Here is a 22,698-nt window from a genome sequence, read left to right as displayed (position 1 = left end):
TTGTCCCCTTTACACCGGTCTCTATCACTTTTTAGAAATCATATTGCAGAATCATTTTATACTGATGCCAGTCTACAAATAGTTATGTCACTTTGTACCTCCATACATAGCTAAGAGTGAAAAAATAAAATAATTAAAAAGATTATTGTCATGGAGTTAATTGGTATCACTATAAGAAAACACCTTCTGAGATGAAATCATTCCGTCAGGTAAAAGTAAGTTTTGAGCGCCTAAGCTTTTACCCAACAAAACTTGAGGGGCAGTGTTAGTTAATTTGGTTCATTGAACAACTCGACTCATTAAATCTTCTACATGGGTTTGGTTCATTGAACAATTCGACTCATTAAATCTTCTACATGGGTTCGTTGACTTTTTTGCATTACGCTAATTGTATGAAAGAGTAAGGATAATGTTATGAGATACTTTGGATGGGGTCCCTAATCTCTAACACTTTTTAACTAAAACCTTAATGGTATTCAAAGTTTGATCAAAGTCCATTGACTTTGTACATCTCATTATATGACTATTAATATTTATATTTTTATAGTTTTGACATTAATTGTTTGATATTTTATAAGATTTATAATCCTATAAATTTAAAATCCCTCATTATAATATTATTAGAAACGGCTACAATGAAAAATTCAAACATTTTGATGAATAAATGGATAAAAACTATGTAACAATAACAAATAATAAATGGCAAAAGAATTAATGTATCCATAGTGTTAAAAAAATTGGTACATTTTACAAAACAAATTGGTACATTTCACATATAACAAAGTGGTACATTAATAAAGAAGAATGGGTACAGTATAAATAAATTAGGGTACAGATAAAAAATTAAAAAATTATGTGTACAAATGAAATTTTTAAAAATATGGGTGCAAAAAAAAAAAAAATACATGGGTACAAATTAAAACTAAAAAGAAAATACAACAAATTTAAAAAAAGGTTGCAAATTAAAAGTGGGTACAAACTAAAAATATAAATATATGATACAAAGTTTAGCCATAAAACATAAATATACCATATGTAATTTTTCTATTATTGATTAATTATACAATGTCACGTGATGGTAAACACATGGACACAAATACAAATAAAACTTTAAAAAATATGGGCACAAAAAGAAATTAATATATGGGTACAAATTAAAATTGAAAAGAAAATTGGTACAAATTAAAAAAGGTTTGCAAATTAAAAATGGTTACAAACTAAAAATAAAAATATATGATAAAAAATTTAGCCATAAATATAAATATATTAATTGTAACATTTTTAACACTAAAGGAATATATTTAAAAAAATTATTATTGAAATAATTAATGATATTATTAATATCCAACGACGTTGATCAAAAATTGAAAAGGAATAAGGTTTTAATCAATGGAGTAGGAAAATGAAGGATTTGAATCTAATTTCTCCTAATGCTATTCACACACCCCATTTTATTTCATACACACACGTTAATTTTTGTACATTGATCTTCTACCATTCACATGGCCCAACGTTCGAAAATTGGGAGTGGTGTGTGACAGGTAAAAATGGGTGTGTGGATAGCACCACACAAGAGTAAATGGCGTGCATTTGTAAATAATCTATATATTTGTATTTAATATATATTGTACATTTGAGAATGAATGAAAATTAGAATTGAGCCAAATACGTTTTTCTGCAGTTTTCCTATGGTTGGGGCTTGGGGCTTCAACTCCAAGTGGAAGTATCTCTCTTCCTTGCTTTCTCTTGAGTTAATGAGATATTTCTTTTCTGATGAAAAAAGGGCTTGTGGTTTGAAAAATGCAACATAGACCAAATCCAACACGAAAAATTTCGTTACACCTGCACTCTTGACTTAATATATGCTAGGAGTTTGAAAGTCCTAATGATGAAGAAATTGGATATCGAATGAAAAGTTATGGCTTCAAATCCATCCCACTTCAAGCCAATGCAAGAATTGAATCTAATGACTCTAATGTCTTAATTTGTTGTTGAGAGTTCGAAACTTTCATCCCCCTTACTATATGCTGGTAACCTATAAACAAGTCAGGTTTATTGGGTTTGAGTCGGGTTTCACCTGAACCTTTAAGCTAATGAGTGACCCACACCCGACTCGTTAAATTAATGAGTCACTCAAACTCAACCTGTTAAGCTCATGAGTCACCCGTTAACATTTTTTTTTGTTTAATTTTGTATTCCAATACAAATTACACATATTTTAATGAAGATTTCAAGCATGAAGGTCCAACACATTTAGAAGTACCCAAATACAAAGTTGATAAGTCTTGCAATTGGGCATACAAATATGATAAAACCTTACAAGAGTGTCAATACAAATACCATAAACCCTTACAGAAGGAACTCATGCGATAAACTATATGTGTGTATGCAAATATTTTTTTTTTCTTTTATGGTGCTGCTCATTTGTCTAACTTCTAATTTCACACCATCTCAAAAGTTGGAAGACTTGACTTCAAAAATTAACTCACGAATAAATTAGTCAAGAGCATCTTTTATACATGTAGAAGATACGATGCACTTGTCCTCATTACACCCATCTCCATCACTTTTTAGAGATTAATTTGCGGAAGAATTTTATGCTGATGCCAGTCTATAAATAGTTGTATCACTTTCCACTCCATACATAGCTAAGAGTGCAAAACAAAAAATAAAAAAATAAAAAAAATCAAAATATTGTTGTCATGGGGTTTCTTGATATCTCCACCATTCGCATTTCAAAACCAGTACTAGTTTTGTTGCTGTTTCATCATGTGGTTATTGCTAACTCTTCCTACTCTTCGCAGAAGCAGTATCCATCTTGCCCTGATGAGGAGAAGTCCGCCCTGCTGCAATTCAGAGACAGCTTTACTATTGACAAATCTGCTTCTAGATCTCCCGATGCTTATCCAAAGGTTTCATCATGGAAACCAGCTGAAGGAGGAAATAGCACCTGCTGCTCATGGGAAGGTGTCAAGTGTGATGAGAAGACGGGTCATGTGATTGGCCTAGATCTTGGTAGCAGCTGTCTCCACGGCTCTATCAACAGCAACAGCAGCCTCTTCCGCCTTGTTCATCTTCAAAGGTTAAACCTCTCTGACAATAACTTCAATTACTCTCAAATTCCTACTAGCATTAGGAATTTTCCAAGCCTTACTCATCTTGACCTCTCTACCTCTGTCTTTTCTGGTAAAGTCCCTTCTGAACTTTCACTGTTATCCAAGTTGACATACCTTAATCTAGCTCTCAATCTCGATAGATTGTCAGAAGATAAGGATCATCAGTCGTCAGAAGAGGAGAATTATCCCTTGTTGAAACTTGAAGCATCAGATCTTGGAAGCCTAGTTCAAAACTTAACCAGTCTCGAAGTACTTTCTCTCAGTTTTGTAAATGTATCTTCGGCAATTCCTCATTCCATGGCTAATTTATCATCTTTGACAACCCTCTACCTCAGGGACTGTCACCTGTTTGGTGAATTTCCAGTGAGAATTTTCCAACTGCCAAACCTAGAATCTCTTAGTGTGAGATACAACCAAGATCTGACTGGATATTTTCCTGAATTTAATCAAAGCAGTCCTCTCATCTTACTGAAAGTCGGTTTTACTGGCTTTTTTGGAACAATACCCTCTTCAATTCAAAACCTTCATTCACTGCAAAACTTCGATGTGGCTCAATGCAATTTTTCGGAAGGGTTGGTTCCATCTTTTCTTGGGAATCTTAGGCAGCTCACTTATCTAGACATTTCAGCCAATAAATTTGGAGGTCTAATTCCTGATTCCTTGGCAAACCTTACCCAACTGGCTACTTTTAGGATTAGTACAAGTCGATTAACCGGTCCAATCCCATCTTGGCTAGGCAACTTTAGCAAACTAGAGTACCTAGATTTTGCTTTTAATAGATTAAATGGTTCAGTTCCTGCGTCATTTTCAAATCTCACAAACCTTCAGATCCTGTATCTACATTCGAATACTCTGACTGGTGCAGTAGAGTTTCAAATGTTTCAAAATCTACAATCTCTTTACCAACTCGAATTAAGCGGGAACGGTTTAGAACTTGTCACTCAATCCAGAATTTTGAATTCAACAGTTAAACAGTTCACCGTTCTTGGATTGAGTAATTGCAACTTAGGAGAGTTTCCATCCTTCTTACAATATCAGAATGGGTTGACGCGTTTGGAAATTGCTGGAAACAAAATCCGAGGCCAAGTACCAAAATGGATGTGGAATACAAGCTTAGAAACTTTGCTATTGTTAGACATTTCCAATAACTTCATTTCAGACCAACCTCCACTTGTCCTTCCTTGGGTGAAACTGTTATGTCTAAGGTTTTCGTCCAACATGTTTCATGGATCACTACCGATACCTCCACCAACCATGCGAGAATATGCAGCTGCAGACAACAACTTTACTGGAGAAATCTCACCGTTGCTTTGCAATATGAAAAATCTTCTGTCCCTTGACTTGTCGAAAAATAACTTGAGTGGCATGCTTCCTCAGTGTCTTGGAAACTTTAGTGATCATCTGACACTTCTACTTCTCGGAAACAACGCTTTTCACGGAATTATTCCTCAGACATACAACAAAGGAAGCAGTTTGAGAATGATTGATGTGAGTCATAACAAGTTGCAGGGGCAGTTGCCGAGGTCATTGGCCAATTGTGTGATGCTTGAGTATCTTGTTTTGTCAAACAATCGTTTCAATGATGTTTTTCCCATTTGGTTGGGGACTCTTCTAGAGTTAAAACTTTTGGCAATGCGCCATAATGGATTCTACGGTGTGATTGGAAAATCTAGAAAGAATGTCGATTTCCCCAAGTTACGCATTCTTGATTTGGCTTACAATGATTTTACTGGAGCGGTTCCATCTGTGTTTCCAGATATTATTGTAAACAAGTCAACATATATGTACACACGTGTAGTTTATGATGTCGATGGATTCCCGGTTTGGAGCAATGTAGATTACCAACTCACAATAGCAACAAAAGGTTTGGAGCAATACTACCCAAAGATCCGAGAAGAATTTGCATCCTTTGATATCTCAAGCAACAAATTTGAAGGGAAAATTCCAGAATTCATTGGGAACCTTAAGGAGCTTCGTTCGCTGAATCTATCCCACAACATTCTCACTGGTTCTATTCCATCATCCTTCGGAAACTTGACGAAGCTTGAATCGTTGGACCTTTCACAAAACATGCTCTCAGGACAGATCCCCCAACAACTGAGTCGACTTACTTTTCTTGCCAATTTCAATGTGTCTCACAACAATCTCACAGGTCTTATACCACAAGGAACCCAGCTTACTTCATTGAATATCACTTCATACGAGGGAAACCTAGGGTTGTGTGGAGATCCATTGCCAAAGAAATGTGGAAATCCTAAGGCCCCTCAACTTCCACCTTCAATTGTAGACGAAGGTGATTCTAGCTCAGCAGGAATATTTGAATTTGATTGGAAAATTGTTTCGGCCGGATGTGGAAGTGGGTTTGTAGTGGGAGTAATTCTTGCAGATGTTGTGATTACAAGGAGGCCCGATTTGTTTCTTAAGATTGTTGGAATGATCAGACAAATGATAAGGAAAATTTAGAGTACTAGTGGGGGGCTTAGAAATTGGGTATGTTACAATGTTATGCATTTGTTGTTGTCGTTTATTTTCTTTGTTGTGGTTTTTTTCCTTCTCTTCCTATACGTTTAGTTATAAGTTTGTTTCCCGTTATGTAAGTGTATGTCCCCTACTTTCTTGTATTTTCGCTTTCTTTTCTTCATTGTCTCTTTATTTTGAGGGGTAAAGTTTATGTCCTCCTGATTAGGTGTAACTTTTTTTTTATTCAATAAAATTTTCCCTCGTACCGTCGAGGTTTTTTTAAAAAGAAAGAAAGAATGTATTTCTGCTTTTTAGCTTCTAGTTGATTGGTTGTTCAAGTTCAAGACCATGCCCTATACATCGTATTGTTTTAAGTTATGTCAACGTTTGTTCGTATCTTTTAACAAACAAAATGGAGATGAAAGTGATGTCAAAGGTTAAACCTCTCTGACAATAACTTCAATTACTCTCAAATTCCTACTACCTCAGTTTGGAAGCCTAGTTCAAAACTTAACTAGTCTCGAAGTACTTTCCCTCAGTTTGGTAAACATATCTTCGGCAATTCCTCATTCAATGGCTAACTTATCATCTTTGAATGCCCTAGCCATCGTGGGATGTCACCTGTTTGGTGAATTTCCTGTGAGAATTTTCCAACTACCAAACCTAGAAATTCTTAGTGTGAGATACAACCAAGATCTGACTGGATATTTTCCTGAATTTAATCGAAGTAGTCCTCTCATGCTTCTGAAAGTTTCCTTTACTAGGTTTTTCGGGAACATACCCTCTTCGTTTAGAAACCTTGATTCACTGCAAGAGTTGGATGTGGCTCAATGCAATTTTTCGGAAGGGTTGGTTCCATCTTCACTTGGGAATCTTAGGAAGCTCACTGATCTAGACATTTCACTCAACAGATTTGGAGGTCCGATTCCTGATTCCTTGGCAAACCTCACATCTTTTTCAAATCTCACAAACCTTCAGATCCTTTATCTACATTCGAATAGTCTGAGTGTGGTGTAGTAGAGTTTCAAATGTTTCAAAATCTACAATTTCTTTACCAACTCCAATTAAATTGTGAATTCAACAGTTCCACAGTTCACCATTCTTGGATTGAGTTTTTGCAACCTAACAGAGTTTCCATCTTTCTTACAATATTAGAAAAGTTTGGAGCGTTTGGACCTTTCTAGAAACAAAATCCGAGGCCAAGTACCAAAATGGATGTGGAACACAACCATAGAAACTTTGGTATTGTTGGCCATTTCTCAAAACTTCATTTTAGACCAACCTCCACTTTTCCTTCCTTGGGTGAAACTGATTCTATACCACAACATTCTCACTGGTTCTATCACATCATCCCTTGGAACCCAACTTACTTCCTTGAAATTCACTTCATACGAGGGAAACCCAGGGTTGTGTGGAGATCCATTGCCAAAGAAATGTGGAAATCCTAAGGCCCCTCAACTTCCACCTTCAACCGTCGACGAAGGTGATTCTAGCTCAGAAGGCATATTTGAATTTGATTGGAAAATTGTTTCGGCCGGATGTGGAAGTGGGTTGGTAGTGGGAGTAGTTCTTGCAGATGTTGTGATCACAAGGAGGCCCGACTTGTTTCTTAAGTCGTTGGAATGATCAGTTTGTTACCGTTGCGCATTTCTTGTTGTCGTTTGTTTTCTCTGTTGTGTTTCTTTCCTTCACTTTCTATATGTTTATTTATAAGTTTGCATCAGGTTATGTAAGTGTATGTCCCTCCTATTTTCTTTTACTTTCAGTTTCTTTTCTTTTTTCTTTTTTTATTTTGAGGGGTAAAGTTTATATCCCCTGACTAGATATAACTTCTTTTTTATTCAATAAATTTTCCCTCGTACCGTCGAGGTTTTTTTAAAAAAGAAAAAAGATAGAATGTATTGGTGTTTTTTAGCTTTTAGTTGATTGTGTTGTTCAAGTTCAAGACTCAGCCTTATATATCATATTGTTTTTAAGTTATATCAGTTTGCTTGTACCATCGAGTTTCTTTAACAATTAAATGGAGATAGAAAGTAATGTAAATAAAGATAGTAGAGTGCTGCATGTTTTCATGGATTTGGATTTTCTGAAATTAGAATGAAAGCAGCTATGTTCATTTGAAAGGATTCTTATTCATTCGATTAATTGGAGACAATCTTTTCAATCAAATGAAATCGAAACTTTCATATGCCTTAGTAACTAAGAATACTTATTTAAGAGTAATGTTTATAACAAGAATTGTCTAAAATTTTAAAACCAGAGCTACGAAATTTGTACAACATTTTGTTCCAATCATCGGAGGGAATGAATGAGAATCGTGGATTACAAGGGAACTGGTTTTGTAGAAACAGAAAACATCAATGTCGTTAGCCCTAAAACTTGTGTTATATCATTGATGAAATAATAATGTTATCATTTATATAAATATCTATCTTATAAATTCTCCTCAATAGTTTTCATGGTCATTGTGACTTAATTTCTCTTTTGTCATGCAAGGACAATACACATTTTATTCTTGCAAAAAAACATTTTCACGTGAAGGATATTATAACTTTATAAAAGTACTTTTATGTACCATTTTTCAAAATTATTGACATATTTTAACAAGAAAATTGATGGGAAAAAACAAGTCATTGGTACATGTGAAGAGGTGAAGGCGAAAGTCCCACATTAAAGAATAACAAAACCTTTCATATTATTGACATATTTGAACAAGAAAATTAATGGGAAATAACAAAACCTTTTTGTGTTTTTGTGTGATGAATTCATATTTACAAATAGAGAAACAAGACTGTCAAAGCAGAAATGACAGATAAGGTTTCCAATCCAAATCCCTAATCGGAAAATATATATCATACATGCACTGGAGATGTCTTTGATCTCATTATTGGATTCTTTGATCTCATTTAGGTTTTTCATTTAATTTTTTATTAATTTAACCTTTTTTTCAATATAACATGTAACTTCATATTACGTTTTAATATTAACGATCAAATTCGGTCAAATTATATTACTCATTTATTTTAATAAATATTACGGTTAAGATATGGAGATGTCTCGATGCGAATGCCAGGTGCCCACAATAGAATCTGACAATGCATCATTCTACCCTTAGGCCATCTCCAACCGAAGGCTGGCCAGAGGGCTCGTTTGAGCCCTCTAGCCCTCCAAGATTCCCCAAGATATTAATATTTTAATGAACAGTACAGGGCCATATTTGCCTCCGTCTCCAACCGAGGGCCAGAGGGCCAAAGGGCTCGTTTTAGCCCTGTCACAAAAAACCGTCTCCAACCGAGGGCCAAAGGGCCATAGGGCCAAACATAATTTATTATTTAAAAACTACAATTTAATGTTGTATAAATGGCCTAGGAAGTTATACGAAAAAAATAGAATTGAAAAAAAATATGAAACAAATTTTGTGAAATAAAAGTTATAGGAAAAAAAATATGAAACAAAATTTGATTCATATGAAAAGGAAAAAAAAAAGGGAAAAAAGAAGTTTACATTCATTAAAAAAAAAAGAAGAAGTTTAAATTCATTAAAAAAAAAAGAAAAAAAAAGGCCTAATAATACAACGGCTACTAGCCGTTATATTAAAAAACATTTCAAACTATTAGTGTCGGTTATAACCGACACTAATAGTAGAACTATTAAAAAAAAAATATATCTTTAATACTGTCGGCTATAACCGACAGCAATAGGAAATCATTAAAAAAAAAAAATAGCCAGCCCGGGGCTGGCTGGCCAAAAGCAGCCAGCGCTCCAGCCCTCTATGATCCCGTGGGCCCTCTCAAATTCCAGAGCACCTTTGGCCTAGCCACCAAATCCCTAGCTTTCCACTGCTGAACTTTTCACCGTCTCGTCTCGATTTTTCCATCGTTGCAATTAGTAATTTCTGTTGTTTTTTGAGATGGAGATTGAGCAAAAGCAAGAGGAGGTCATTGATCACTACGTGAAGCAAGCCTCATCACTCGATGGCTCCGCTCTCGGCCCCCTCGTCGCAGAAGTCACCTCCCACCCTGCCCTTTTGGCCTTTTCGGAAATTATCGATGTCCCTAATGTTCTTCAGGTTCCCATGTTTCTATTTATTTATTGTGGAATTTCAGTTTTCTGTGTATATTTTGGTCGTGTAGTTTCTGGGTTTGAGCAAAGGATGTATAATCAGAATTTTGTTGCAGCCAAAGAGAAAATAAAATTATTGATTGTTACTGAGTTTTGTTTCATACGCATTTGTTTTTTGACTGTGGAATATGTGCAGCTTGAAGGAACTGAAAATTCTGTGTACCTCCATGTGCTTCGATTGTTTGCACATGGCACATGGAGTGATTACAAGAGCAAGCACACAAAAATCGCTTCATCTTTTGGTCGATTTTCTAATGGGTTTGTTATTCTTTAGCTGTTGGTTTGATTGCTTTGGTTATCTTGCACCAAATCGATTAATGCTTGTTTTCCGCTTCCATATCTGTGATAAAGAAATCGAACAATAACCCCTAAAATTTAAATATCAACAAACCCTGTGCAACATGAAAACAAAACTCAGAAGGAGAAAAACCCAAAATTTGAGCCACCGTTGGAACGTCTGTTGGTTCATTGTATGAAACATTGTGCGCAGCCTCATTCTCAAGAACATGTGGCAGGGTTTTGGGTGCCAATGCAGTTGGTGCTTTTGTCATATTAATGTTGCTTGAGGATATAACTGACCCATGTATATTTCTATCAAGCTCTGCTGCAGAGTCATCACTTCATCACCAGTTTTTTTTTTCTTACTGTTGCTTTGGAGATGTCAAAGAAGATACTTTCTTATACTTATTCACTGATAAGATGAATAAATGGAGGCAGCAACATATTTTCGTTAGAAGAAGTGTAAACTGGGCAACTGGCACATTTGTTTGAAAGCAACTGCTGTATCTTTTATTAAAATCTACTACTGTGTCTTTTATTATTCCCTCCATAACATTTAAGCTTTTCCTTACTTAAATAATTTTTGAAATTCGGGAGATATTGTCAATTCCCAGGAGAACTACTTCCCATAAAGTTTCTGAGTATATTTTCTATGAAAAAAGAAATTAAGCATCTCTTTGGCATTGTTATGGAATTTAAGAAACTGAAATGTATTGTAGGTGATGCCAGTCGTCTTCCACATTTGGTCCCTGATCAAGTCTTAAAGCTGAAACAGCTTACTGTTCTTACACTGGCTGAGACAAACAAGGTATGTTTCCTTAAATGCGTAATCCTTTGAAAAGTTGTTGGTGATATACATCTCTGATTGCATAGTAATGGTTATGGCTGTATGGTTTTTCAATGTGAATATATGGAGCTTGTCACCTTTGGTACTTGATGTCTTCCATGCTTCAGAAAATATGTCATCAAAAATGAAAGGAGAGGAAAAATTATCATCACTTTTAGACAAGTTTTATGGACAGATATTTGTTTTAGTTGCACTTGGAGGAAAGACTGCAGTTACCAATTGAATTCTGAATGTAATAGATGATGGTGCCTTTTACTGCAAACGATGATATGAAAAGTTATATGGAATGCCAGAAGCTTATTAGTTCCAATCAAAATTCAGAACAATAGTGGACTTACAGGTCTTAGTATCTGATGCCTTTAATTGAACATATCATGAGATTGTTGTGCTAAAAGACCATGGAGAGAGTCTTCTAGAACCTTTTTAAGTATTTGTAAAGTAGTGATTCATCATATCCTGATATTAGGTGTCTAGGTCAGTATTGTGTTGATATCCGGTTTTTATATACACAGATGTCCCATATTGTGTTGTGCATTCAGTTTTCTCTTATATTCTTGAATTATTTTCCAGGTACTACCATATCATCAACTTATGCAGGAGTTAGATGTTATCAATGTACGAGAGCTTGAGGATTTTCTCATTAATGAGTGCATGTATGCGGTAATAATTCTTTCATCCCTCTACCTCTATTTTTTCCTAGTTACATTGAAATATGCATCTTTTACTGGACAAAAAGGTTTCTTTAGTGAAGGTTGTGGAATGAATAATCATAACTTTAACGAATTGTTATTCAAATACAGTACAAATAAACACTCTTCTCCCGTCCATCTGTCCGCCAATTTTACTCTGTGCATGGGCCGCAGGACTTGGTTCTTGCCCGTGTAAGAATTTATTTTTGAATATTGGACAGTACCTGAAAATTGTTACTGTTAGTTTGGTCTATGAAGCAATATTCCAAATATTGCAGGTGAGTATCCTGTAAGGATATGGCCCTGATTCCCAACCCCTCCCCCCCCCCCCCCCCCCCCGGCGCCCGCCCCCGATAACACCCCAACAGTTATCAGATACAGATTTGCAGTATTCATTGACATTTTGGATATAGTGCGACATGTGTTGTGTACATACGCATCCAGATGCACAAGGGTATTTTTTTGTGTGAATCTTTGCTTAAAAATGTATTGGTACATTTAAATTACAACTCACTTCTGACTCTCTTACGTAGATTACTTTTGCACATATATGTGTAATGTGATATATACTATTTTATTATCCCAACCTTGTTATATAGTAATTTATCATGTATTTGTATCTGTGTAACATAGTTAAGTGGATAGAGAAAACATGAAGGAGATGTCATGTTTTCTCTTAGGGCATAATAAGAGGAAAGCTGGACCAGCTGCAAAAATGCTTTGAGGTTTGTGTTTATTACTGCTGCCTTTGCTTCAAATTATTTTTAATTTTTGTGTTGTTTTACTTGTTTTCGCTTGCCTTTTCTCGTTGCTCTTTGTTTATTTCCTTATAAGAAATATCGAATCAATTATTTCTTGTAAAATGCAGCTCCAGTTTGCTGCAGGGAGAGATCCGAGACCTGGACAACTTGGGAGTATGATTCAAACACTGTCAAACTGGTAACGTCTCTGATGCAGTTTCTCTGTTGGGTTGTATGTTCAGTATGCATATATGGAACTTCTTATTTAGAATTTGGTCCTAAATATGTGCATTATGATCTGAAAACATTCATGTCTGACCTTGATTGCATAAAAGTTTCCTGACTCTTAGTTGTGTGCAATCAAATGCTATGGAGCATCTATTACCAATTTAATGAAATTGTTTCATGTGGTAGAGTTTATTAACTATCTCCACATTAAAAAAAGTGGTTCCATGTTTTTCGTAGTAATGCATTCTCGTGTTTTATCCAGTATGCTGACTTTGTGATATTTTGCTTCTAAGTTAATGACTTCTCAAGTTTCTTTTTGAGATATAAATCTGATGGTATTGCCTAAATTTTGTGTGAATGAAAACGTAGGTTGGATACCTCAAGCAATCTTCTTATCTCAATTCAAGAAAAGATGAAGTGGGCTGATACTATGACTGAAGTGGCCAAGGAACACAAGAAAGAAGTTGGAAATAGGGTGGAAGAAGTAAAGAAGTCGATTTCCATCAAGGTCAGTTTAATCCTGTTGTATTTTTTGTATTGCTTCTGCAAGTAATCCTTCCTAATAAAGTGAACGGGATCCATTTTGATGATTTGAACATATGGCATGGGATGGTAAAACACGATATTATGATTTTATTTTCGTTGATGTATTTCTCTGCCACAAATGTGCACATCAGCGCCTTTTTGATGAGCTATTCTGAAGCTATACATAATCATAGATGAACAAGTTCTTTAGTCCCACTCCACACACGAAACACATAATTTTTTATTAATCTTTTGTTTAGTTATTGGGATATGTTGGTCGATGTGTCTTTACTTACATTGTGGCAGAAGTTCCCCACTGTAAGCAGGCCGACATTGACTTCCAGGGGCATGAGGAGATCTACTCCGAACCTGGAGGAGTGATGGACTATGAGGAAGACCGTAGTCGACCAAAGAGGTAATATAACCACCTCATTTTCTTAGTTATGATTTTTATTTGCAAATACATGGCTGCCGAAACTATTATCGGTGATATTTGTACCTTTGGTTCGAGTGATCAATATGATTTCCCTTCGTTCCACTGTTTGACTTGGAATTGCAGGAGACGGCATCCTATATATAAGAGTTGAGAGTTGGAGACGACGATTATTTAGGCAAGTTCAAGTTGCCTTCTTTCCCAGGTCTGTTGATATCTCCTTTTCGGAGACCACAATGTCTCTGGTAATAAACATTCTTATTTTTCGCTTTCTGCGCATAGTTCATTTTTAGTTTAGCTCGTCTTAAATCCCTTGCTATTCCAATTGAGTTGACATGAATGAATAATGAAACAACATTTGTTGGTGCGGCTATAAAATGCTTTATGGATGGATATTCAGATACTAGGGCTCTACTTCTTTCTTTAATGTTATACGTAGTATTACGCTTGCTCTGTAGCACTCGAATGCAATCACTGAAACCGATTAAACGCCGTTAAAGCATACCTTGAGGAAATAATTTTTAAACACCCATTTTTTAAAGCATTTCCAACAATGCTAGCTATGGTTTTTAAATTTATAAATGCAATGCGGCGTTCAAAATTTATAAATTTTTGATCTGAGTAAAACATTCAAAGCAATCCAAATTACTTTGCTTTGCTAAAAATATGAAATTGAAAATAATTATTATAGATCATAAGTGGCTTGTGGCTCACTTGGTTTAGAACATTCGTCCTTGCACTCGAGGTCTCGTATTTCAATCTCCTTCCCTGTAATTTAAGTGAGTTTAGTGTACGTACACTACTCTATCGTTTGTCCCAAAAAAGTAAAGAATTATAATAGTTCACATGATTATACTCCAACCTTGGTTGAGATTTTTCAGTACCTTGTGGTGGAGGTCTGTATATTTTTTGTGTATTTTAGAAGGGTGGATAGATATGGATTCGTATGAAAATTGTTCGTTATTTTAGGGAGTGTTACATTTACGTCATCATTTTGAAATTTACACTAGGCACACAAATCATTTTGCTTTTCGTGTTTTTGTAATAGGCTCACAAATCATTTAACGGAAAGAATAGAAACAAAATAACTAAAAAAACATAGATAAACAAACAAAAATAAAACTTTCGTAACAAAAACATACAGTTAAACCTCCATAAATTAGTAATCTTGGGACCAAAGAAAATCTATTACTTTAGCAAATGTTAAATAATTGACAAATTAAAAAAGTTATTAATTTATCAATCATATAATATTCCTCCTTATTTACTCAAATATTGTACATTTTATTTAGTTTCTCGATTTACGAATTAACAATTCTATACATTTGTTTAACGAAGTACAATTCATGAGTTTTCTTATTTATCCCATAAGTCGTAGTAACACATCATATATACAACGATGGTTTCCAATCTCATGTAAAGAAATCAAGAAATCATTCATTTATATATTACGTGGGACTTATATAAAATTTTCATTATATATTCTCTTTGATATTTAGCGAATTATTAATTTAGCACATTATCTCCAAGTTTGGACCATCCAAAAATATTATTTAATCAGCCTTATTGTTTTATCGGATATTTTGAATTATCGAGGTTCTAATGTACATGAAGTTCTATAGTCAAATATAAATTGTAAACCATATGTTTAGGCATTGCACTAAACTTCTTGTTCCCCATAACGACTTTGTTCATTGCATCAAGGAATGAATTTAGCACTTGTCAGAATTTGGATTGATTACCTTAGTACATCTTGCCACCTGAAGCGGCTGTTCCTCCTTCGTCATCCGCTTGTCGGAAACAAGATCCCACTGGCTTGGTGCAGCTAAACTAGTGTCACACTTGTTTGGGCTAGATATGTCCCTCGCATAACTTCCAGGGGTCTTGCTTGTCGGTTAAGGTTTGCTGCTTGGTGTGCTGCAATATGAGTTTGCAATTAGTTTAAATGGTGCCTTTGTGGGGCATTCGTTAGACCTTGAGGCTCACAATCAAAATTAATATGGATCTGAGCGTATCTTTGTACAACAAATTGTTCTTTTTTTTGGTTAAGAACTGGGTTGATTACTTGCGCCACAAGTTACTTAAACTTCTTGATTCTATTGGATTGTTACAAATGGGTTAAGTCTGTATATAATTCTTTTTCTTGCCTTTTAAACAAGAACTTTTACTTATAATATTATATGTCCAGATAAAGGGAGTTCAGGACCCTTCCAACCATTTCTTTGATTACAGTTAACACTAAAGAAGCAAAGTTAATTAGTGTAGCCAAATTAATCATAGATGAAACTTTGAACGAAAAGCAGTTCAAAATGATTTAAGACACAATGGAAGATATATTAAACAACAAATATACTTTATGTAAGTACAAACGAAAGAGATTCGGGCAAGCTTATAACCTTGCTTGGCAAGGTTCATCTTCTTACAACCACTTCTCTTTGTGTTTTACAGGGGTTGTAATCTTTGGAGAATGAGATGTAAATTGGGTTTACTAAAGGGATTAGATACTACAATACTGGGAAAAAGTAGCAGAGCTTCTAAAACTTGACAAAAGATGGCTTTCTATGGTGGATCTATGACTAAAAGAGTAGAGTCTGGACAAACTAAAGCTTTTTGGTTTCTTGCTTGTCTAAGAGCAAAGTTGGATGTCTTTTGATTGATTGGTTGAGTGTCACTATCCCTTGTGTTCCTTGCTGCTTTTATAGACTCTTTAGCCCTACTGTCTAAGCCTTACCTTTTGGTGATGGCCTCCAGAACATGGTGAGACACCATTTATTTACCTATCCATCCCCTCGAAAAGTACTTTTTGCTGGGGGTGAGCTGCCCTTATGAGTGTCACTTCTCACATAGGCTTGTTGCCTATTCCTTGGCAAAAATGATTTTCAATTCTTCCTGGGCTGTCGATTTGTTCGAGCCTAATCCTCCCATTGCTTTTTGTGTTCTTGGGCCTCCACTCTCACTAAGCCTAGCATTAAATGTCCACTCAAACAGTGCCTCTTTTAATTATTGTTAAGTCTGCTAATCAAGACATTGATAATGATTAAAATTAATTGCTGGCTGAAACTGGGTATTAGCACCACTTAATTAGCCGTTTCAAACAAATCTTTGCACTAACCCACGATTTCCAAAGTTAACTACTTGCCCGTTAAATAACTTCCATTTCACTTTTCTCGGCCACCTCATTCAGCAAACTTGACTCCCTGAGCTTCCAAATCTCTTGCATTCTCAACCTTCTCTTACCTCAATTTCCAGTCGCTCTTTCACTCATTTCTCTTGAATTTAACAATGACTCCCAAATCGCGCCCTGCATGCGAGTCTGGAGAAGGGATTGTCACTCTGCGCCGTCGGCTCAACGGCCTTCATTGCCCTCAGGTCAACGACCTTCATTGCCCTTAGGCTGGCCTCAACTTGTCCATTTTCTTCGAGGAAGAAGGAGCTTCTCTCAACTTGTCCATATTCTGGAACATAGGGACTAATACCTTTAATTTAAGAGTGGGCCCCTTGACTCCCACCATTCTGGATATGGCTCAGGTCTTTGGTTTGAGGCCATCGGGCAAGTGTGTAGACATTACATATTATTGGTCTTCACCCTCATGCCCTGCTGCTGAAGGTTTAGAGGCTTCTCAATCAATCACTAGCTTGGAGTATAACCTCACTACCTTCAAGAGCTATGCGACTTCTTTTGCGGGCTTCATTCCTTTTGCCAAGAAGATGTTCAACCAGCCTTCTCCCACCTCTGATCCAGCTTAGGAGCACATGTACTTACTCCTCTATTGGTTGAATAAACATGTGTTCCTAAACAAATCCAAATGAGTGAAGTTGGAATAGATCCCTTTGGTGGAGGTGTTGCATTCCTTCGATAATGTTGCCATCGGTCATTTTCTGGCACATCTCTATCATCTTCTTTATGAGATGGCAAGGGACCAGCCATTCAAGACTAATGTCAACGGAGCTACTTGGATGGTGAAGCTCTCGCTTCAATGGTACTTCCCGGAGTTTCGGGCTGCCAACCTAGAGTTTCCAGAGGGAGTAGCTTCCGCTCGAATTCTGGCAGAAGCTCCCACCACCAATCACTTTACCTTAGCTTGCCTTTATTTCTTTAGAATTTATAGGACTCGAACTGATCTGGAGTGAGGTGCTTCAGTACTCAAGATATACCCTTAGTTCTCGGACAACCTCTTCTAGGATTCATTTGGGGAGGATGCCAACAGCTTCTGCAAGCAGAAATTTGTTAGCTTCATCTAGTAGAGGGATTTGACTTGGGGAGTACGGAGCGACCAAGTGGGCTGTGAAAGTAGGATGAAGGTTTACCACCCCAACTTCTGTGGTAGACAACTGGGGTTTAGACAAGCAATCTCAATCCCTTTCTTTGATTCCGTCCAGTGTGGAACTTCCTATCACCTTCATTCTCCTTCAGATGTTATATTTTGGGCAAGCAGGCGCAGCTTAGAGGTAATGAGCAAGATAACTCACAAGCTCGTGACCCTCAATTTTGAGTGCACGTCTCTGTTCACCTCTTGGTGAGAGGCCAAGTGGTTAGGGAAGTATGATGAAGATGTCAGAGAAGCCCATGATAGGATATTCGAGCAGGTTTTCTTCAAGTCCATTCCCAAGAAAAAAAGAATTTGAGAGCCGGAAGGAGGCTATCAATCAGAAAAACCAGCTTCTGCTGATAGATAACCTATATTGCAACCCTTTCCTTTCCTTTATATTTTCATAGTTCGTGATTGCTTAACTTTTTCTTTGATCTTGCAGCCCAAGGCAATCCTGATGAAGTGCATGTCATGCTAAATGAAGAGGTTGTTGATGCCTTGGTTCTTCATGAGGCTGCTGTAGAGGCAGCTAGGCAAGAAGTGGGCTCTAGCCATGTCCCTGAGGATGTTGGGGTCATCTCTGAGATGTTCAGTGAATCAGAGACAAAAGCTGGGCCCGAAGAAGAGACCAGGGCTCCTTGTCGGGCAAGATCTACTGTTGTAGAATCTTCTGACTCTGAACTCGAGGGAAGGCCCCGAGCTAAACTTGATCTCCCTGCTCCAAGAACCACTCCTACCAAGAAGAGAACCAGGTCTCAGACCTCTTATGCTTCTAGATCTTTTTCTGCCCTCCACCCTGAAGTGGGTAGGAAAAAACAGAAGTCTGCTAGTAAGTAATTCAAACTTGATTTTTCTTTATTTAGTTTCACCTCCTAAGTTTTGAGCTAATCTTATCATTTCTTGTAAATAGGACCTATTATCAGCAAGAAGCTTGATCCTTCCCCTCATAAGATGCAGGTGGGTGTAGAAGGGCAGCAAAGTGACAAAGAGGTCATTGCTAAAATTCTGGAGGAGTTGAAGGTAACTTTTTTTGAACTTTGAGTATTATATGAAGTTCACCCCTCTTGTACTTAGCTAGTTTTTGTTGCTTTGCAAAACAGGCTTCCAAACCTGAAGGGACTTCTTAAACCGAGCCTTCTTCACCTCCAGCCTGGCCTATGCATCTTTATTCTCCTCGGGCTGAGCGTTCAGAGGTAAAATTCTTCTCCTCAAAACCTGTCAATCTTGTATTTCTAAGTTTTAGATGTTGAAGGATGCACCTCCCTGAAAGTGGAAGAACATGCACGAACGAATCTCTCCCTCAACATCTCATGAGATTAAATCCAGATTACACCCAAAACCTGAAGTTCTTATGAGAAATCCCATCCCCGGAATTTCACCATTTATTTCGTGTTTCATAATTTAAATTCGTATTTCGCGATTACATTATCTTTATTAGTTAATTTTAATTCCACTAAATACAAGTTTAGTAATTGATTAGTTGTCGAGTTGGAAGTTTCATAATCAATCTTTATCTTTCGTTGATATTTTGAAGTTACAACTAGTGTTTTTAAATAGATCTTGAATCCACGAATGCATAGGCGAAAACAGTTTGCGAGTCCGAATTATAACGGTATAGTTACGAACGTTTGAAGTTGTGAACTATAGATTGTGGGAAGCATGGGTTAAAGGCTAAGTTAGTAAAGAAAAAAAAATAGAAAAGTGGGGACCTATCAGATTTTTAAAGGGTATGAAAGGACCCATTTGGAAAAGAAAAAGGAAGGGCCACTTTCTTCCTCCCTATTTCGTGAAATCGTGAGGTCCACCAGCTAAATTCAAACAGGCCAATTTCAGGCCAATTCCTCCATTTCCCAGTTGATTTTCCTATCTCCTTCACCTGCAACTTGCTCATCTATCTTCTTCCTTCCATCTCCACCAAATAAAATCAAGGATTTTAAGGTTTAATTCGGGTAGAACTCCATCGAAGAACCCAGGGGTTTTCGACGACGAATTGTCGTTCCGAAGAGTATCACCATTAACCATCACCCTTGATCAACTTCCCTTGGACCCAGGAACAAGACCCAACTGGTGGTTGGGGCGTTGGAACACCAAGGGAGCCGAATTGAAGAACAGCTACCTTAGGGTTTGTTGGGTGCGAGCCAATTTGAGGGCCTTCACGGCCAAATTGGACTCAGCCACAGGTATAAAGTTTACTCTACTTGTTGAAATCTTTATTCCTATAAAATTTGAGAATTTTTGGAGAAAATCAAATTTTCCGGTGTGTGACATTCGATTTATGAAAATGCTATTGATTGTATATATTATCGATAAGGTCTGCCACTTGATTATTCTAACAATTGACGATCTTATCACTGAATTGACACCAAATTTTAGTATGCTATTGTAGATATTGTTTAAGGACCTTAGGGACTTATAAGTGAAAATCTAGTGATTGGATTTTACAAAGCAAATGACGTAAGATCATGGACCCTACATTAGAACGACGGTTTGATTCCTCATTAAATGTTGTTGTGGGAGACATATGAGAATTTTTGAGTATGTGAATTATCGAAGGAAATCTAAATGTGGACTTGTGCTTTGTTAGGCGGTGATAGAACGTGATGCCTTGACTATCGTGCTAGGGTACATTAGCACGGACTCCAGGTAAGTGACTTTAATAGATGTGATATTGGTAATTACCAGGTTGTCATAATTATGATCCTGTGTGGATATGAATTGGTTTTATGAATATGTTCTATTGAATTGTTATTCCAATACTTCGACATCAATTTATGTTTATGAAATGGGGTGTGGCATGTATATTGGAAATGTGGTTTGATTTGTATGATTGGCATGTTGAGATTAATGTGAGGACTAGTAATGGACCGTTAACCATTATGATGGGGATTTGTTGCTTCGATATTGTTTCACCTTCCGCTTCGGTGATTGGTTCTAAATTTAGTAATTGTGCCTAATCTCCCTTTGTTGAGTTTTTGTAAATTAAGTAGCCTATGCTTGTCTCATTTCTTTGAGCCGTCGTACATTCTGGTTGTTGGTCTTCTGCGATTCCGTTGAGTGATGGTTCGAAATCGTATCCACTCGGATTCCGTTAAGAGATGGTCCGGAATCCCTTTTATTCTGTGATTCCGTTGAGTGATGTTCCGGAATCCTATCTAATTTGGGTTTCATTTAGTTACTGTTATGTATTGTACTTAGCGATTCCGTTGAGTGAGGGTCTGGAATCGTATCCGCTTGGATTCCGTTGAGAGATTGTCCAGAATCCCTCATATTTCGCGATTCCGTTGAGTGAAGGTCCGGGATCGTACTCACCTTAGGATTTATTGAATTTGAATTGAGATGGCTTCAAAGGTGTAGGCTTCGGCCAAACTGTGTCGCTCTAACTCTACTTTTCATTGTGTTGTATGAGAAGATGGTTGTGAGATGTTGTGATTGATTTCAGACGAACCGTTGGATGTCTGGGTGACTCCTTTGGGGTTTACAAAAGTTGGTATTGATTTCTTATGAATGATTTATATTCAAGATATGTAAACTGTGTTTGATGGTTGGCATTTTCTCACATACTTGATATTATTGTCACTCTTATAAGCTTCGCAATTTATCCAGGTTGTTGTTTGCCTGGTGCACCATTTCGATGGTGTAGGCACTGATCGTACAACTGACAGGTTTGAGTAGATTCCGAGAAGTTTGTAGGTGGGGGTAGCAGTGCAGTTATCAAAGACTTGGAGCATTAGGTTACCCTTGATTCACTCTTGTACTTTATCTTTTGGGACTTTCTTTTGAGCACCTCATACTTGTTCTTAGTAAAGCAAAGATTATGCTTCTTTTTGGGATGTAAATATTTGTAAATATTTTGTGGAGAATTTAGCCACCTTCACATTATTTTGGGGTACAGTTAAAGTATTTCATTCCGTAACTTATACCGTATTCAACGAACGTTATTTTCCTTGTCACGTGTCGATTCTCGACGTATGTTGGGATCGGGACGTGACATCTTAATCCAGTATACTAGTTTGGATGACATATGGAATTGGAATGAGATTATCATGGATGATGTTTCAGTTATATGGTAGCTACATACATAAAGGAAAAGTGACGATATCGAATTGCGTTCTGTTGATTACTGACAACGTAGAACTGATTGGTCAAATAGAAATAAACAATCCACGTCGAATGAGATGAATGAAATAGTGCGCTAAAAAGCTACCTTATGGGATCATGATACGAAATATACATGGAAGTTTCTGAAGAACTTACATGTATTGATTCAAATAGTTCTAGACCACAGAACACCCTCTGGGTTTAGATGAGGCTTTCACTTTACAGATGCAGAACAATTTGGGCAGATGTGGTATACCCGTCTTAATGAATATTTGATCAGTTAGGGATAATGTCATTGCGTGTACATAATCCAAAATTGTTAGAGTTGCAGAAAACTAAATCGCACCTAAAGTCGGATTTTGAGATGAATAATCTTGGGAAAACTCTACACTACCTTGACCAGAAGTTTCGAGTATAGTTCTAATGATATTACGGAGGTTATGGAGCATAAGGTTCCATATCAAGACATGCGGCGCCATATTTGAGTGCAATTAGCATTTATTGTACTTAGCTCATAGCACTAGATCGGACATCTCAAGTGCTAATAATCATTTGACATAAAGCAGCACTGCCTACACGCCATCACCAAATTGGTGTTATTGACATTTTTCCGTTAATACAGATTTGGGGTTACTCTATTCCTATGCATCTCAGAATAGATCACACCTCATTGATCTTCGGAATGAGGCATACCTTGTGGGATTCATTGAGTTAGACTCTCTATCTGATCTGCACAAGGTACATTCCTAAATGTTTATGCCTTTACTGTTAAGGAACACTGCAAAATCTAGGAGGTCAACCAGATAGACCTTAGTTTCAAAATCTTCGAGTCGTTCCAAAACTCACCATAT

At 36.7% G+C, this 22,698-nt stretch overlaps 3 protein-coding genes and 1 long non-coding RNA gene across 13 annotated transcripts; all 4 read left to right on the top strand.

The window, feature by feature from the left end:
* The first annotated feature begins 2,648 nt into the window (after positions 1–2,648).
* LOC103424621 (receptor-like protein 6) lies at positions 2,649–5,920 on the top strand. Its single transcript, XM_029104873.2, has one exon. The coding sequence runs from the start codon at positions 2,703–2,705 to the stop codon at positions 5,577–5,579; it is 2,877 nt and encodes a 958-aa protein (XP_028960706.2). The 5' UTR covers positions 2,649–2,702; the 3' UTR covers positions 5,580–5,920.
* Positions 5,921–9,393: 3,473 nt separating this feature from the next.
* Positions 9,394–13,845, top strand: LOC103432747 (COP9 signalosome complex subunit 7-like). 10 transcript variants are annotated; one of them, XM_070824659.1, is made up of 9 exons: positions 9,394–9,645; positions 9,835–9,956; positions 10,697–10,785; positions 11,422–11,484; positions 12,194–12,238; positions 12,382–12,452; positions 12,851–12,989; positions 13,333–13,421; positions 13,566–13,845. In XM_070824659.1, the coding sequence occupies exons 1-9, from the start codon at positions 9,551–9,553 to the stop codon at positions 13,591–13,593; spliced, it is 741 nt and encodes a 246-aa protein (XP_070680760.1). In that variant the 5' UTR covers positions 9,394–9,550; the 3' UTR covers positions 13,594–13,845. The 10 variants fall into 10 exon arrangements, with proteins under 10 accessions (XP_070680760.1, XP_070680757.1, XP_070680759.1 ...); XM_070824656.1 differs by having other exon boundaries at positions 9,395–9,645; positions 9,835–9,910; positions 11,395–11,484; XM_070824658.1 differs by having other exon boundaries at positions 9,395–9,645; positions 9,835–9,910; positions 11,395–11,484; positions 13,313–13,421.
* A 3,113-nt stretch (positions 13,846–16,958) lies between these two features.
* On the top strand, positions 16,959–18,876 carry LOC139197692 (uncharacterized). The gene is made up of 4 exons (XM_070825644.1): positions 16,959–16,989; positions 18,192–18,578; positions 18,660–18,769; positions 18,850–18,876. Exons 1-4 carry the CDS (start codon positions 16,959–16,961, stop codon positions 18,874–18,876), a joined length of 555 nt encoding a protein of 184 aa, XP_070681745.1.
* Position 18,877: 1 nt separating this feature from the next.
* Positions 18,878–21,662, top strand: LOC139197370 (uncharacterized). The gene is made up of 2 exons (XR_011582729.1): positions 18,878–20,392; positions 21,353–21,662. It is a non-coding gene; the product is annotated as an uncharacterized lncRNA (long non-coding RNA).
* The last annotated feature ends 1,036 nt before the right edge of the window (positions 21,663–22,698 follow it).

Source organism: Malus domestica, chromosome 07, assembly GCF_042453785.1.
Source record: "Malus domestica chromosome 07, GDT2T_hap1".
NCBI lineage: Eukaryota > Viridiplantae > Streptophyta > Magnoliopsida > Rosales > Rosaceae > Malus > Malus domestica.
Note: the sequence above shows the minus strand (reverse complement) of the source record. Positions and strands in the feature narration are given on the sequence as shown.